This window comes from Amblyomma mixtum, chromosome 9 (genome assembly GCF_055824585.1).
Source record: "Amblyomma mixtum isolate Tamu chromosome 9, ASM5582458v1, whole genome shotgun sequence".
Taxonomy (NCBI): domain Eukaryota; kingdom Metazoa; phylum Arthropoda; class Arachnida; order Ixodida; family Ixodidae; genus Amblyomma; species Amblyomma mixtum.
In genome coordinates this window covers 25140448-25158230 of record NC_143020.1, presented here as the reverse complement: position 1 = coordinate 25158230, position 17783 = coordinate 25140448, and the positions used below count along the sequence as shown (strand labels likewise).

At 45.9% G+C, this 17783-nt stretch overlaps 1 protein-coding gene across 1 annotated transcript; it reads right to left on the bottom strand.

The window, feature by feature from the left end:
- Nucleotides 1-804: 804 nt before the first annotated feature.
- On the bottom strand, nucleotides 805-9395 carry LOC149328538 (uncharacterized). The gene is made up of 2 exons (XM_089560894.1): nucleotides 9045-9395; nucleotides 805-2572 (listed from the first exon to the last, which is right to left on the bottom strand). Exons 1-2 carry the CDS (start codon nucleotides 9393-9395, stop codon nucleotides 2264-2266), a joined length of 660 nt encoding a protein of 219 aa, XP_089417020.1. The 3' UTR covers nucleotides 805-2263.
- Between the last annotated feature and the right edge of the window lie 8388 nt (nucleotides 9396-17783).

Genomic DNA, 17783 nt, shown 5'->3' with positions numbered 1-17783 from the left:
TTGCTATACGGGTGAAAGAGGTAGCATATCTGGACAAGTGCTTTGCGCCTTTATAGCAGGGGCTGGCGGTGACTGTTGTGTTTAGTTTTCTTCTTTTGGTTTTGGACCAAGGGTTTTATCGCGCCTTCATCCTTTATATTTCTAAGTGCTTTCGAATAAACTTCCAGTTGTTAGTCAGCGCTCGAGTCGTCTACTCTTTTTGTCCGTGTTTTTCGCACTGTTTTTCTCTGTCTTAACACACGTCGTACACGTTCCTTCTGGGTTGAGCAACCAGAGACCCTGGAAACACCGATCGTTTTGACCACCTTGGGAGATACCACAGTGTTACCTAGTTGTATAAGGCACCTGCAAAACGGTCTCGTGCTGTGCTTTGCCAGCGATCGTTGAAGAATCCCAGGTGTTTAATGTTATTCCGAAACTTTCTTAAGGACTCTGCTCTAGCCAATGCGCCAATTCGAGGCGCCAAACAGCACATAATGCCGCTTATGCGTGCATAACCTCTCAGTTTGTTTCGGTTACTCGTGATTGTAATGTGGTTCAAATAGCATGAAACAGCATGTCCAAACCTGGATGAAGCAGCATAGAACACGCTCACATGCAGAATTATCATATACAACTGCTTCTACAATGGTTGTCCCAGCATTTTACGTCAGCACTGTTTCGCTTCGGTAAGAGAGTGTTTTCGTTTTGTTGGTTTGTGCTTTTCACTTGCAAGAAATGTTTAAATAATCTCAGTGGTTTACAAACAGATCTATACTCACAATACTGAGTCAAAGCAAGTATAACTGAGCCCATAGGAGCTGTGCAAGGTCACGATGTGGATATCAGAGGCCCTACAGAAATTGCACAGTTAATTATCAGGAAAGGAGGAATTTTTCTTCTGGTGTAGTCTAGTCATAGTGCTTACAGATACCTAAAATATTGAAATACTCCTCCCAAATAATGAAAGTTTGTGTAGGAAAGCGGAGATTATTCTGTCAACAAAAACTATTGTGCACACAGGTTTGAAAAAACTGTCTTCTGTGCCCGGTATCACAGAAACAAAAACAAAACACACAATTATTATTAGAAGTGCTGCCTACCTTTTCGCAGCTGAAACTCAGATTTGTGACCATTAACAGAACTTGAAACATTAGCACCATTTCCTTTTCCTTTGCATCCGTATTGATAATGGGCTATACTATTTCCTTAAAATTTCGGGGACCAATTATTCATGAAGCTAAATTTCACTTCCTATGTTAGCTTGATGAGCAGTCGACTGGAAGTTCTAGCTTTAAACTGTTTGCCAGAGACATGTTTCTTCGCATACAGCTGTATCGTTCGCTGTCGCTTGCAAAGTACCATGTTGGCGACTAATGAGAGCGTAATTGTTCATTACCACCCAATAAAGCAGAGCCATACATTTACTTCCCTTTTTCTCCCTTACCCGAAATCTGCTTCAGATTCGGAGATTCCGCTCATCACAATGGATAATATAGATAACTAACCTTTCATACCGCCTTTTTTAAGACTGCTTGTAGAGGGCGCTCGTTCCAGGTTGTTCTCGTAACCTTTCGTTTCAGGACTATTGACAAAAACCGCACAAACGAAGTCGAGATTTGCAGGAAGTTGCTTTTGTTTTGTACCATGATACCTGATTGCCATCAACATTTGACTAGGGCGTTCACTGTCCCCAAATATTTTGGGTTTATGAAACTTCGGCTGGTAATCAGTAAAAACAAAACAGCAGGAATTTCTGAAAATAAAGGCAGAAAACGTGCTCTGAATGAGAAGCCGTGAACATTTTTGCCACCCCCCAAAAAGCTATCTCTACATGTGAACGGTTCGAGAGGGTGCTATTGTGGAGGGCAAAGCCGCAAGCTGTACAACACATCGTGGGAAACCAGACACTATAAAACCACAAGGGTATAAAACATGGAGGTGTCGCTAAAAAACAAAAAGAGCTGCCAAGCTTTGGGCACTCCGCGGATCGACTAAGCAGCAGCGATGAAACACTCCCCACGCCTTGTCATAGAAGCGGCAGTAGTATTCCTTATGTTGCAACAGTAGGCTAGTGACGTCAACACACCGAATGACATCTTGAAAATACAGCGGTTGAGGCGCAGTGTTAATGTGGTAACGCACCCTTGTTCCTAAAATCCGTTGATGCAAGCTAGGCTCCCCAATAACAGTTCAGAGCACTCGCCGATCACCACTTTCACCTGCTCTCTCTTGCGCTCCTTCTATCCTCAAGCGTAGGCCTGGGGCAAAATGTGATCGCGTATCAAGTTGACGGTGATCCCGGGTGGAGTGTTGTTTTTTCGACACCTTCTGTCCATAGTTCCGACCACGGAGTGGTGTAACAGATATACACGATGTAGGCAAAGAAGCCCACACTAGCCAGAGTCAACACCGAGTTCACCACAGAGCTAAAGCGGGTGTAGCTCATAGCAACGTTCAGGCGATGCATCAGCCCGACGATCCACTCTTGGCAGTTGTTCCAGACGAGGCAGTACACAGACCGGGACCCATTCATTGCACTCAGAGCTTTTGTCAATGTCTTCAGAGAGAAGCGACCACTCCGGAGGAAGACCTGCACAGTAAATGAAAAAGAGGATGGAAGGATGGCTACTGCTATAACGTATGTCGTCAGTAGAGCACAGAGTAGGCGGTTGTTGCTGGGTGGTCACAGTACAAGACCAACATATAGCTGAGAAGACACCTTGTGCCCTAATAAAGAACACTTTTATTTATTTAATTATTTGTAACTTCACACAGAGCGCCAATTGGCATTACAGGGGGGGGGGGGATAATTCATGCATAACCAATTTAATATAGTCGCAGATACAAGAACGCAATGTAGAGAATACAAATGCTGCATAATTTCAAAACATCAAACAAAAGAATAAATATTAGAGCAATGAGGCAAGGTCTTCGTTCACCGTTTTGGACGCGACTTCTTGGGGCAACTTATTCCACTCATTTAATGTTTTCGGTAAAAATAAGGTTTTTAGTAAATAAGCTGTCCCCTACATGAAAAAAAGAGATGTAATTCACTTTGCAACTGCAAAAGCAAGGAAACGAAAGGTTATACATGTATAATCAGGAGGTAATCGTATAATAGCAGACCGCTCACGTAGATGCCACAGAGAAGTGAATCACACACAGTTTGTGGGAAGGACCGGTTATGAGAAGCACGACCTCAGTAACTGTCCTAAGGATAGGGTTTAGACAAAATGATTATCAGTGTATAAGCCCCGCCAGGAGAGCACAGGTTATTTCTGCAGAGTGGGCCTGGAGGCAACGCCCATTAGGAGAAATATTACAAGCTCTTGTTCGGCTGAGAACTAAAGTCGAAAGGGGGTGCGGGTGTTTTTGGCAGACGGAAGTGGAACAATGACAATTTGTTGTTCTACATCAGTATTAAAAAAAATGGCTGAGGCTTAACTTGGTTAAGCCTGGAGAATGCGAAGCATCATCGTGTCGCGTAATTTGGAGGCGCACAACCACAGCGACGGCGCGAGGTGGGCCCCCGTTTCTCCACAGTCGTGACGTCATCGTGTCACGTGGTGTTACGTCATGTATCACGTGATTTGGAGGCGCACTACAGCGACGGCGCGAGGTGGGCCCCCGTTTCTCCACTGTCGTGACGTCATCGTGTCACGTGGTGTCGCATCATCGTGTCACGTGATTTGGAGGCGGACAACCACAGCGACGGCGCGAGGTGGGCCCCCGTTTCTCCACTGCCGTGACGTCATCATGTCACGTGGTGCGGCATCATCGTGTCACGTGATTTGGAGGCGCACAACCACAGCGACGGCGCGAGGTGGGCCCCCGTTTCTCCACTGCCGTGACGTCATCGTGTCACGTGGTGTGACGTCATGTATCACGTGATTTGGAGGGGCACAACCACAGCGACGGCGCGAGGTGGGCCCCCGTTTCTCCACTGCCGTGACGTCATCGTGTCACGTGGTGTGACGTCATGTATCACGTGATTTGGAGGGGCACAACCACAGCGACGGCGCGAGGTGGGCCCCCGTTTCTCTACTGTCGTGACGTCATCGTGTCACGTGGTGTGACGTCATGTATCACGTGATTTGGAGGCGCATAACCACAGCGACGGCGCGAGGTGGGCCCCCGTTTCTCCACTGCCGTGACGTCATCGTGTCACGTGGTGCGGCATCATCGTGTCACGTTTTGAAGGCGCACAACCACAGCGACGGCGCGAGGTGGGTCCCCGTTTCTCCACTGCCGTGACGTCATCATGTCACGTGGTGCGGCATCATCGTGTCACGTGATTTGGAGGCGCACAACCACAGCGACGGCGCGAGGTGGGCCCCCGTTTCTCCACTGCCGTGACGTCATCGTGTCACGTGGTGTGACGTCATGCATCACGTGATTTGGAGGCGCACAACTACAGCGACGGCGCGAGGTGGGCCCCCGTTTCTCCACTGCCGTGACGTCATCGTGTCACGTGGTGTGACGTCATGTATCACGTCATTTGGAGGCGCACAACCACAGCGACGGCGCGAGGTGGGCCCCCGTTTCTCTACTGTCGTGACGTCATCGTGTCACGTGGTGTGACGTCATGTATCACGTGATTTGGAGGCGCATAACCATGGTGAAGGGCTGAAGTGGTAGCTAAAGTAGTATGCTTCGCATAAAATGCGACTGGCACAGGCAGGCTGCGGCATCTAAGGTAGAAATTAGAAGTTAGTAATGGTACGGCAGAAGATTTCGGTCCCGCCCGCTATACGCCGACTATATACATATAGAACAAGTCCTTTCAAAGCTGCCTGCGTAAGCAATTGTTATAAACACTGGGGAATTTGTAAGCTTGTAAGCATCCGTTAAATGGTACGTTTACATCGATCCAATCGCCGTCAAGGCAGAGCCAAATCCACTGCCATGGCTTAAAATCAGCCAGAAAACCAGGCGGCAAGCACTATCGGTACGGAAACCGTGAGATATTTTTCCAGCGAGACCGGTCACTCGCAGCTGGCCGCCAGGAATCCAATGAAAGTGGTTTCGCTTGGAGATTCGGCAGGGAAAGACTCCTACAAACCGGTTGTCTTGAGGTCGGCGTGCGCTCATCCAGATTAAGCTCCACAACATCCCGGCGTCGAAATTACATCACACCAATGTTTTTTATGCTACAAATCGCGGAGCTTCAGTTGTAGAGACCCTGTCTAGACTTTATACGCTCGAAACGCTGTTGAGGCACTCAGCACCTCTCGATTTCTTTGAGAAAAAAGTTGCCAAATGTTCAGAGTGTCCGTTTGGCTCCTCAGAACACATCCGTACGGGTGACGAGGATGAATGCATGGGAGCCCTGAGTGCCTATCTTTCGTATTTCGAAATTGACTGAATGAAATATATTTTGTGGTGTGGCAATGAAGGGCCTGCCATCAGGTTTACTCACGTGCTTTGAGGGCAGAACAGAGAGATGCCTCACTTCATGGAGGCTGTGGCCTGATCCTGCAATTATTTAGTTCTTGATACATAGCATATTGTTTGGTTCAGTTCATGGGGGTATAACGCCTCAAAGCGACTCAGGCTATGAGGCACGCATTAGTGCAGGGCTCCGAAAATTTCGACCACCTGGGTTTCCTTGACGTCCACTGACTTCGTACAGTACACGGGCCTCTAGAATTTTTCCTCCATCGAAGTTCGACCGCCGCGGCCGGGACCGAACCCGCGCCTTTCGGGTCAGCAGCCAAGCGCCATATCCAATGAGCCACTGCAGCGGCTGTTTCATATTCTGGTTGCTTGGTCTCCCCCGTATGACCAACTGTAATTAACGCCGTAAATAAATGCCCACATCTGGTGGAGGGTCTCATCTTTTGGAAACAACGAATCTTGGCAGGCTCCTGACAAGAATTACACTGAGTGGTTCATCTAAGGTGTTCGCACCTTTTAAAAATACCTTTTTACAGTTAGAATAGCGCTTTTTTTTGGTGCTTCGTTGTCTGAGCTGTAGTCTATCATAATACAGCTAAGACATGCTAACCTGGAGGCTGCTTAACCAATACTGAGCAAACTTTTCAACTATTACTAATACTCGCACGATATGTGCAATCCATATCAGCTTTTGGAATTTCGAATACTCGGTTACCTTCAGTGCTGTGGCGTAGAAAATTTTCTTTACTTAACGCCGAAGTACATGCGCTTTCTAGAGTCCATTAGGAAAAGAAACCCATTCAGTGGCCGTAACTCGACGAAATAGGGAAAATATTTTGGGCTAGCGCCAAGGCTAACTGCGTTTTCGAAATATTGAAAGCTGATATGATTGATTTATTGATTGATTCAATTTTATTTCTCAACATTCATACAAGGCATGCTTGTGAAAACATCTGGATCCCTAGCTAAATGTTAGTTGGGATCCATGCAATTTAGTTTCAAAGTAGAAAATTGCAGGCATAACAAAAATTAATTACATACATATAAAAGCTCATGAGATTAGAAAGACAAAAATGGGTAAATAGAGAAATAATATTCAGAGCACCAAGCCTCTCTTACAAACATATTGCCACGTATCATTGCAGTGTGTGTTCGTTCACGCTCAAGGCAGCAGGAAAGGGTCGTTATCACTTTTGTTCGTGGCGCGAGAAGCGACCAGACTAATCTCGATTGTTCGCAGCCATGAAAGGCTGCATCTAGGTTTTTCCAGATTACCGTAGATGATCTTGACCTGTTATCTGGAAGTTTCCTTGCCGGCTTTAAATTGAGGGATGCCGCGAGCGGCGGACATTTTCGTAGTTCGACGATTGACGAGCACGCTTGTTGCTTACGCCGCCACCGAGTGAGTCAGGTCTTTTGCGGGCGCAAGTCAGCCCAAATAAAGAGCTTCGTTTGCAAGTATTTCTGGTGTCTTCCTGACCGTTCGACTGCCGTCACTACAACGTGACAATATACAAACACACAAAAATACATCGAAAGAAAATACGCTGGCTTCACTCATTGTTTATAATATTTCTTGAATTACACAGGAAAAGTTTTACAGTTTTATGGATATTATGTACGGCGCACAAGACATCTCTGACTACATAGACTAGCAGTAATATTTAAAAATTTATCTACATAATATTCGCTAACCAGCCTAATTGTTAGCACGCCTTAGCGGTATTCTGATGGGCGACACTGCTGACAGTTCTATGCCAAAAAGTGCTTCTCTAACTCAAAACACCTATTTTTAAAATAGCTGAACTTCTTAGGTTAAACCCCCGGTGAACGCTAGCCGTAGCTATTCTCTCACAGGCGTAGTTACGGCAACCTGAATATGTTGAACGCTTTGGGCTTATTATTTATTTACTTCTCTGATACCTAGAACCCAATTCGGCATTACAGTGGGGGAGGAGGGGTGACACATACAAAAGTATAGAGCACAATACAAAATACAAAACGTGGTCACATGCACGCAAAAGAGAAAACAAAAAGAAATCTTGAGAGAGAATGGTTTTGAGGTTAGTGAAAGAGAAACACGTACAACTTTTCGTCATTACACTGCGATGGCATCATTTCTAACACGCAAATAGAACACACGCATGCGATTACATAATAAGTGGGACGGGACTGTCATCAAATTTAATCTGGCGTGATATTAAAATATCTTGTCTTGTCGTTGTCCCGCCTTTTTGCGCTGTTCACCAGTATGAATGCATACCAACTCGCCCAGATCTCAGCTTTTCTAAATGTGATATTAAAACATGCTTGCAGTGATACGAAGGCAGCAGTGATACGAAAACCCATATGAAAAAAAAAACCAGTACTAGGTGAGAACTCACATGTGTACGAGTGTTGATAAGGAATAGGAAAATGATTATACATCTATTCGCAACCAACAAACCTTGTCAGCAGTGAATCGAAGCGACAAAAAAAAAAAAAACACGCAGGATAAGCCGGTCATTTCAGAGCCGCCAAACCGTTTATTGAAGAGTAAAAAGCGTCACTAGTTCTGCAGGCAACGACATGTGAGGAAAAGTGGTTCCATTGTCGGGTTTTTTTGGTGAAAAAAGAAATGAAAGGTTGAGTTTTGCGCTTGTACTCGCGCACTTTTTGTCGTGATCCAGACGTAAGGACACGTAATCAATTGGAAAGATACATTTTCCACGCGGGATACCATTTCGGGAATGGTAAATGTCATTGCATGCATTAACACACACGCACCAACAGCACAGAAACAGAGCAGCCGTTAGCATCAGCCAGTCGTCCAGCTCGGACACTGTGCTGTTGGGGCGGCAGCAAGACGAATGCTCCTGGTCTAAAGTTCTGTCGGTAGCATGAGCTGCTGCCATTTACCTGATAGCGCCAAAGAATCTAACGCGAGGCATAAACTTCAAACCCTTAACAAAGCTTTCCCCGTCTCCCTTAAACGCTCCACCCTACTGCTAAATATTGGCATTCCGTCCCGCCCCATGCTCTTTTCGCTAATGTGCGAAAAGAAAATGTCGGTTCGGCGAGGCCCACGTGAGGTTCGATTGGCACAATGCACATTGCTCGAGTAAGTACTTTTCTTGATCGTTTACATCTGTTACGTGACGAAACGCTTGAACTTTGCATGTGTTCCTACCATTATCAGCTTCGAGAGCAAAATGCAGTTAAAAAAAAAGAAACAAGACGATATATAAAGGCACCTAGAGGACCGAAGCGAAGCAGGCCTAAATAAATAAAAGAAAACAATCTCACCGATAGTAAGATTAAGAAAAAAAAATTGTGCACCGAAAATCCTTTCGCGGATCAAAAGAACTGTATTATGTGGTTAAAATGGCCAGGGTATTCCTCTCAAAAAGGAAGCCTCTCGAAGCTCGACAAGCCATATGGAAATGCAGCAGTCGCTGCAAGCCCCTTTTCTGTCGAACATTACAAGTCAAAGTTATGTAATTCATCAATGCAATCCTGTATAAAAAAGGCCGTATCAACACTTATTGCAGTCAAGTTTGCGCGGAGTAGTTTTTTAAGGCACGGTAAATTCCGCTGAATGCTGAACGTCTTTGAAGGTGTTAACAAGAACAGATATGTTTTCTCCCGCCGTTAACTGAGCCCAGAACGTTAATGTGTGCACCCACCTTTCGTGGCCTCTCCATTTCTAGTACTTCCCTCGTCGTCACGAATCCCTGCCCCTCCAGGTAGCCGCTGGATTTGCCAGCTTCGAGCATGACGACCGCGTCGTCGGCGGCACTGTCTGCTTGGGCGCTACCCTTGAAGACAAACACAGCTTGCCAGTGCTTCGCGAAAGGAAAGTCCAGCATTTCCGCTTTGTGCAGCACCTTCGACAGAGGAGATGACGGGGCAGCAGGTGAAGGTAAGAGCGGTCCCGTAGAACCACTGCTCGACGAACCGGACAAAGGGCGGATGTGCAAGAACACGTCACAGTCGTACTCCACTTCGGGATTGGCCATCGGAAGGCACTGCTGCATCCTTCTTATCCAAACGCCAGAACCACAACGTGCTCTGAAGGCAATTCGGTAATTTTCGGTTGGCACGATTTTCGATATTTTCGGTCGCAAGCCGGTGAGGGCTGCTGCCGCTGCAGCGCAGCGAAGAACGAAACGGCGTTTCAGCAGTAACGAACGCAGTTGGGCCAAGCTTAAGATAAGAGAACAACAGCTTTCAACGACGGAAACTTGCAGTGGAAAAAAAGAAAGAATATGTTGACGTTTTGCGATTGAGACAAGACAAGAGAATCGAAATATGCGAGCCCAAGGACCCTTGTGAAAACAACGCTGTTAATCAGAAAAGATCTTCGGCGGGGGAAACGAAATGATAGTGGAAGATCGGCTCCGAGGCTGTTCACATTTTTTAACACATATCGACTTCTCTCTGCAGCAAGGGCGAACACTCTAGCAAGCTGATAGCCTGAAAGGAAAGTACAGTTTTACGCAATTCGCTCCGCTTTTAAAGGCCTGACGAGCTTGCACCACAGACGCGTTTGGGACCTCGCCAGGGATAGTCGCCGATGGTGTTTCTTAACTGGCACCGGGACGCTGTCACCGTAACCACTTTTCCATAAACCCGCCGTGCTTTCTAAGTAGTCACGAAACTGGTTTGCATTTTGATCACCTTCGCGGAACACCGGGATTCCTTCCGCATAACGATTACGTATTACGTGAACACGGTCATCAGAAGTCAGTTTGGTTGTGGAACTGGATCGCACGTGTCAGGAAGAGCATAAAAAGGCAACCTTATTTTATCATTTATGCGCAAGAAACTAGTTAGTTAGTTTATGGGGTTTAACGTCCCAAAGCGACTAAGGCTATGAGAGACGCCGTAGTGGAGGGCTGCGGAAATTTCGACCACCTGGGGTTCTTTAACGTGCACTGACATCGCACAGTACACGGGCCTCTAGAATTTCTCCTCCAAAGAAATTCTAGCCGCCGCGGCCGGGATCGAACCCGCGTCTTTTGGGTCAACAGCCGAGCACCATAACCGCTGAGCCACCGCGGCGGCCGCAAGAAACGGTTGCATGCAGTGTACTGTAGAGGTCTTCAATTTTACTTTGCTAAAATGCCGGTCATTTTTTGCCTAATGTTCTAATTTCAGAATAAATATCGATGCCAGCTGAAAACATTGGGTTACGGGGAAAAAAAATTGTTCATAAAGCGAAACCTTCTTATTTAAATCTTTGGGACTTTAAACTACATTTGCGTAACATCAATTACTGGATGAGTTTGTTTATTTATGACACAGAAGAACCTGTCGAGAACCTGAGACTGGACATGAAGGCGCACGCATCGCAGATGATCTTGCACGTGATTCTATTTTCAAGACAGTTTTAAGGACCAGCTGTAGAGCGACAATTTTGACGGTCCTACGTCTATTCTACGCTGATTCCCCAAACACCAGCTCTTTCTGTTACGGAATGTTTTTTGAAGATTCGCCTGTGCAGGTCATGAGTTGCTCCGAACACTTCATATGCAAGGCCTTAATTATTAGTGTTATTGTAGGTGCCGTACCGGAGCGGTGCCCTAGTCATTTAAGCATCCGCCTCGCACGCGGGAGGTGTTGTGTTCGATCCCCATTGCCTTCAGGTACCTACCGGTGATGCAATGGGTACAAGCTTGTCCCTGCCTAGTGCTAACATTCTTTAGGGTAAAATGCATGGGAAATGGGTCGTTGACCGAAAGACCCTTGTGCGATGGCGCTCTTTGGGCGTAGATGCCCTCGTGCTATAAAAATTCATCATCATAAGTTATTAGCATTCTCATTAATGGAGCGACACACGCAGCCAGAAGGCAAAAATAAAAAGACAAAACGAATAGTAACAACGGAAAACACAAGGAACGCTGCTTAAGGTGGCGAAAGAATAAACAGTACGCGCTTTCTTGTAAAGTGTCAGCGTTTCACAGAGTGTGATTAAGGGCTTAAAGGCGCGCACGTTCTTTTTATGAATGAAGAATGCATTCCTTATCTCGCACGTACGATTATTGCGACGAATGCAGAGGTGATATTTCCTCGAAGAGCCCCTTGCACCGACCTTTACTATCGCAGTAATCACAGAGATACGCCACGGGTGAATGCGTTGAATCTGACCTTTCTTTTTCATGCTCTTTTGGTCTAACATTCGATGTGACCGGTTTGGCCAGTGCGCTTTTTGTAGCATGGAAGTGGCATTACACACACGACGCAACACACCCATTTTAAAATCCCCTACTTTTGACGGACCGTGCAAGAAAAAAGGACACTTATTTGCGCGCGCATTTTCAGTGAGTTTACCAGCCATTCCACAGAGGCAGTGTAATCTCAAATGCGTGGAGTTAGTCTCGTCAATACTTCAAAATTTTCTTTTGGTCTCTCTTACCTTCACAGCCAGCAATTGTTACTTCACCCATAGCACTCAATTGATTTTCCGTATCCTCTTGCTGTGAGCGCGTCCGGATAGCTTGATTTTGGTGACATTCAGACACTCCGCCCTTTCAAGTGTTGAGTTTTTAATATTGTGCTAAAAGGGTGGTTGGTTTATGCGTATTTTTGTGTGTTCACATTCACACTAGTATATGAACATAATGAATGTGTCCGCATTCGCAGATCTTACTGCAACTGCGAATGCAGTCACTGAGAAAGGTTCACAATCATCATCATCGTCAGCCTGACTAAGCCCACTCCAGGGTAAAGGCCTCTTCCGTATCTATAAAAAACAATCCGAATTTCCATCTACCCGCCCACAGCCATCTTGTGGCACCTCGTTGACTCTTTTTAGTGGCGACAGTCGTGTGCAAAGTTTGATTAGATAGGGGTGTTCTAAAGTGTGGTTCATAAGCTTGCCGGCTGTGTGAAGGTGTTTGAGGTTACATCGCCTATTTTGGTGCATGCGCAGATTGTTCTCGTTCTTATTTTGAAGAAATAAAACCAGTCGCCTTTAGCGCACGTCCTGTCTTTGCCTTCTGTGTGCTCGTCTTTTTTAGCGCTGTGGAACTCCATTTTTTCTCCCATGTCTCTCCAATGAACCCTGTCCTTTGCCAGCTGCAGCCACAGTGTCCCTGCAAAGTTCTTGATCTCATCCACCCATCTCACTTTCTGCCGTCCCCTGCCGCGCTTGCCTTCTCTTGGTATCCACTCCGTTACCTTTAAGTACCAGCGGTTACCTTGTCTTCATATTAAATGCCCTGCCCAAGCCAATTTCTTCCTCTTGATTTCTCCGCCACCATCGCATGAGGAAGAAACATTGCTGTCGTCTCTCGTTGCTGTCAGGAGTGCCTATACTCAGAGTTTATAGGATTCTTAGACGCCCTTATAATGACCCTATGCTGTGGTCGAGACTTAACACAGAGCAGAAGGGCGACAGGCTTATTTAGAAATAAATGCAGGGCGGCATATGTAGGCTAAAAATTTGATCTGGTACTTTCCCCGGCGTGGAGGTATACAGAAGTGAATACAGTTGGAAATGAGAGCACTTCATCAATGCTATTAATAAACGCAGTGGGTCAAATGAAGTGTAAACGTCCCTTTTGAGTTTCTCGGAGGGGCTTATTCTGCTTTTGGCGGTAGAATTTCGGTGGAGGCGAAATTCTAGAGGCCCGTGTACCGTGTTAAAGAAAACGTTAAAAAACCCCACGTGAAAGCGCACGTGAAAGAACCCCAGGTAGTAGAAATTTCCGGAGCCCTCCACTACGGTGTCCCTCGTAGCCTGAGTCGCTTTGGGACGTTAAACGAAATAAACCAAACCAACCTTCTGCTTTTATTTCGAAACTCGTTTTATACAGACATCATTGTTCATAGTACCAATTAACCGAACTATTCTGGCACCTGAAAAAGCAGAAATAGTAAGGTCACAGGAAAAGTTTCTAGGATGCAACATAAGCGCTCATTCTCCGAGGTATTAACAGGGTACAGTGATATAAATTTCGCGCTAGTGGCGTTGAAAAAAATGATTGAGACACTCTAGAAAAGCGTTAAATAAATATTAAATATTTTGACCCTGTGAGCATAGGCGTGCGCAGGGTTTTCCATTAGGCGGAATCAAGTTTCTCCACAGCTCCCCCGCAACACCCCGCTTCCCCCCCCCCCCTCCCCCCCGAAAAAAGAAACTGTCTCCAACCTAGGAACCTACGGTCAAATGCAGGGCAAAGATGAGGAAAAGTTATAAAAGATGCTTATTTTATGTGATGGAATTTCAAAATATAAAGAATAATGTTCAGCAGTAGTTTTTACTTTTATGTGCAACCTCGTCAGGGGAAGGCAGTCTCTGTGTCTCTGAGGCATCAAATCAAAGACGCGGTTTCGAAATAATTTAAATTCTCTCTAAACCACGCCAATATGACACACCTGTTTTTTGCTAACTGCAAAAAAGAATTTGGAAAAGATGGCCTAAAAGTGATCCGGCAACTAAAACAGTTCTTGGGACGCAACATGACGGATCCTCGGCCGCCAGTATCGCCAAAAAGTCTGCATGACCATAGCACTGCAATATAAAAAAATGGCAGGACAGGCTTGACAGAGTAAAGGTACACCTTTTGTCAAAAGTTTGGAGCCCAGGGTGTTTTCTTTTGAGCCACACTGTGTCGTTCTTAATGAATCTCTAGCGCTCCGAATTTCCTGAACGTGAGAACATTTCTAGTACTGCCACCTGCAATAGGTAGGACTTCCACGAATGCTCCTGGAGTCCCAATATAAAGCTTAGAAGCAAACCCTCTGCGCTCTAAACTTTTGACAAAGACTGTACGGGAGAGTCTTGGCGCGCTGGTAGTGTGGTTTACGAATTTCGAGCGCAGCATTACTATTACTGTTTTGCAGTTTCGACACTGTGTTCACCGCGGGTGTTTGTATTGGAATAGCATGAGACACTTCCTTCTTTGATTCCACAGAGGGTCGTGCAGCTTAAACGGGAGCAGTCTGCCCGTTTACGAAGTTCTTAACTTTTTGAAAACTATTTGTACAGGCAGGCCCAAAGCTTAGGCTGCCTGCCGGACTTAAAAAAAAGTGGTTGGGGGCTGTGCAACGGATGGCGGAAGAGCAAAAAAAAAATCTGGATGGCTTGTAGGACACTTGTTAGGAGCGTATGGTTGACGCGTTTCAGTCACGGCTTGAAGATAGGGGAGCGGTGCAGTGACCGGAGTCATAACAGCCCCTCAATTTTATTTATTTATTTATTTATTTATACAATACTGCAGGCCGTTAAAACTCAAGAAGGAGTGGGATAAATATACGGAGAACTCCGACGACCAGCAGAAGACGACGCCAACAGCAGAATTCAGTAGAAGCGATGTAGTAAATACGGAGAATGGAAATAAAACAAGTCGTACCAAACAACAGACAATGGTTAACGGTCAAGTACTTGTTCAATGGCGGAAAGCACATTTTCGGACACAAACACATGAGGGGGTAGGTTGTTCCATTCTGCTATAGTTCGAGGAAAGAAAGAATATTTGAAGTTATTGGTGTGGGCAAACAAAGGAGGTAATTTATGCGGATGGCAAGACCTTGTCACTCTAGTCGTTGAAGGTTTCATATACAATGAAGGGTCAAGACGGAACTGAGAATGGTAGAGTTTAAAGAGGAATTTAATTCTTGCTAGTTTTTTCCAGTACTCTAAGGGTTTGATGTTGTTGATTGTCAGTAATTCAGATGGGGAGTCATGTCGACGGTACCGGTTATATATGAAGCGAAGTGCTGATCTTTGAATCCATTCAAGTTTGCCAATGTCTTTTTTAGTAAAAGGGTCCCAAACCACGCATGCGTACTGCAATCTAGATTTGATCAGTGTGTTGTAGGCCAGGTGTGTTGTAGGCCATGACGCCGACCTCCCTGACTTCATAGAAAACATAACCTGGTCTGTTCCGTGAGTGCGAGTGTTATGAGAATTACGAGTTCTTTGCATCGTGGCCCACAATTGCTCTATTTCCTGCTGTTGACACTCGTCAGTACTGTAGCTGCCGAGCAGCCCCAGTACAGAGAAGGCAATACAGCACGCTTCGCCTCGATCCCTGGCGGCACCGTGCAAATAGGAAAGCCGCGATGCAGCGTGTGCCAGTGAAATGTACCGGTGCTCTGCATTCGCAAGGTTCAACAAGAGGGGGGAGGGGGGGGGGGGGTAGAGGGGAGAGACTGCCGTCACCGGGTCGCCATTTCATTTCCGTTGCGGTCCTGGGCCGCCCGTGGTGCCAAACTAACCCTTAGCGAAAAAGAGGATGTGCTAAAAATGCATTTCAAACGTATTGTATTAATTTCATATTTATTTCGCATTTTTTTGTCCCTATGCTTAAACTGTAATACGAATGCTTTCTAAGTATACTAGGAATAATATTTTAAACGTTCTTAAAAATACGTGAAAAGTACATTTTTGCCAGCTTAGCATATTTATAATGCATTAAAAATATAATAAAAATATACATTAGAAATACACTAAAAATACACATTTAATACATTAAAAATGTGTTTACTCGGGCTTGAAAAAAGTCTACTGGGCGGCTCCATGGAATGACACGGGTTAATTCTTCAACTGGAGAACAAATCGTACTCGGGTATTTATCATTAATCAACAAGAGTCTGAGATTATAAGGTCACGTGATTGAATGGGAACGGCAGATACCTACACACAGCATACCAAGACAGCAAACAACAAATCCTACGACAAGCGCTATATTTGGCTTGCCGTATATATACCCAGCGAAAGCGACGCACTATTTTGCACGGTGATGCCTTTTTTTGCGCAAATACTGTGGGCTGCCAAATTATCGCAGAAGTACCCTACTGGTCGCGTTCGAATCTGGGATTAATTGAGAACGGAATTGCTAGTTGAAACTTGCGTCAGGCACAGGTCAGGAGTCGAACTGTCAACCAACAGATACATGGGCGTGTAAGGGAGCCGGTCTGCCCTGCCACACGGGGTCCTTTCCGCTGGCTTATTCAGGCCCAGAAGTACCCAAGGTGCTTTTGCTGGTATAATGCTATCACGTTCTCACACGGAAATGTTCGAATGACATTGAGTGGAATGACATTCGATAATAAGAATGACATTCGGACTCGACGGACTGCCGCGGTGCTGCACGACACTTTCGAAACGCATTCGAAAGCCTCAGCTCGTTTTCAGTGTACAGCGACGTCGACGACGACGGCGGTCACACTAGTCCGACAACGACAGTATATATCACGCTGAACAACAGCATGTAATTATAGTGAAATATCTAGTTTACTATAATATGATTCTAGAGGGACACGTTTTTCAGGCCAACGACACCGACGAATCCGGTCGGCGGACGGTCAGCCTTGTCGGCGGCTGAGCGAGAGCACGGTGATGAGGCGGCGGTGTGTATATGCTCGCGCTTCTAAATGAGCGAAACGAACGGCTATATTTCACGTGTGCATACTTGAACACTCACCAGCGATAAGCGCTTGCCAAATCAGTTTCAATCGACGACGGCTCTGTTCCCTTCCGCGACGACTAGGCCCAGCGAGTTCGCAGGGTTGTATCTGCTATTTCGGTGGTTGTGAAGAGCGAATCACAAGCTTTAGCGAATGCAAATGGTCACCAGGTGTAGTTTTGGCAACAGTGACCTGAAATCAACTATTGCTTACATCGCAGGGCACGCGTACGATGAACGGGAATCGCCGGTGTGACCCAGACTGCCGAGCCGTGCTTTACGGCCAGCAGCAGTCGTCGCCGTCGCTAGCTTGTGGATAACAAGTTAGGCCGTTTCAGTTAAAGCGAACAGTCGCCAGACATACTTCTGGATAAAGTAGTTTAAAAAAAAGTACTGGTCACGTCGGAGAAAGCCGGGACAAGAAGCGAGAAGCGCCAGTCCTGCGCGATGCCAACAACCCGGCTTTCTCAGGCGTGCGATAGCATCATCGCTTCCCACACATTGTCGCACTGCGTAAACAATCACGAGTACAACCAGTAAAAAAGAAAACAGATTGTTTAATAGAACCAAAGCGCAGATTGCGTTTTATGTTATGTAAACAAGCGATGTAAACAACAGTATGAGTGCAGTCGTCCTCATCGGCGCACTCCCGGGGAAATTTCATGCTGACGCGGTTAATATTCATTGGCGTAATATTATCTTCAAGCACTCCCTTAGACAGAACACGTGTAGTATCGTTAGATGACATTCGGCTGGAAGGCATTCGAAGCGCCCGTGTAGCAGGGGTATAAGTGGTGATCACCTTCCTGCTAGAAGTTACCATAAACGAAAGGATGACGAGAAAGGGAAAGTTTTCACTCTTCGCTGAAACGTCATTTCGAGCCCTAGATTGTTCCACGGTATCTTGAAGTGTAATGCAAATATGTTTACGCGGACAACCCATTTGTTAGAATTTAAATATACTTCAGACGGATTAATTAAGTATTTACGAAAGTACACTTTAAATAG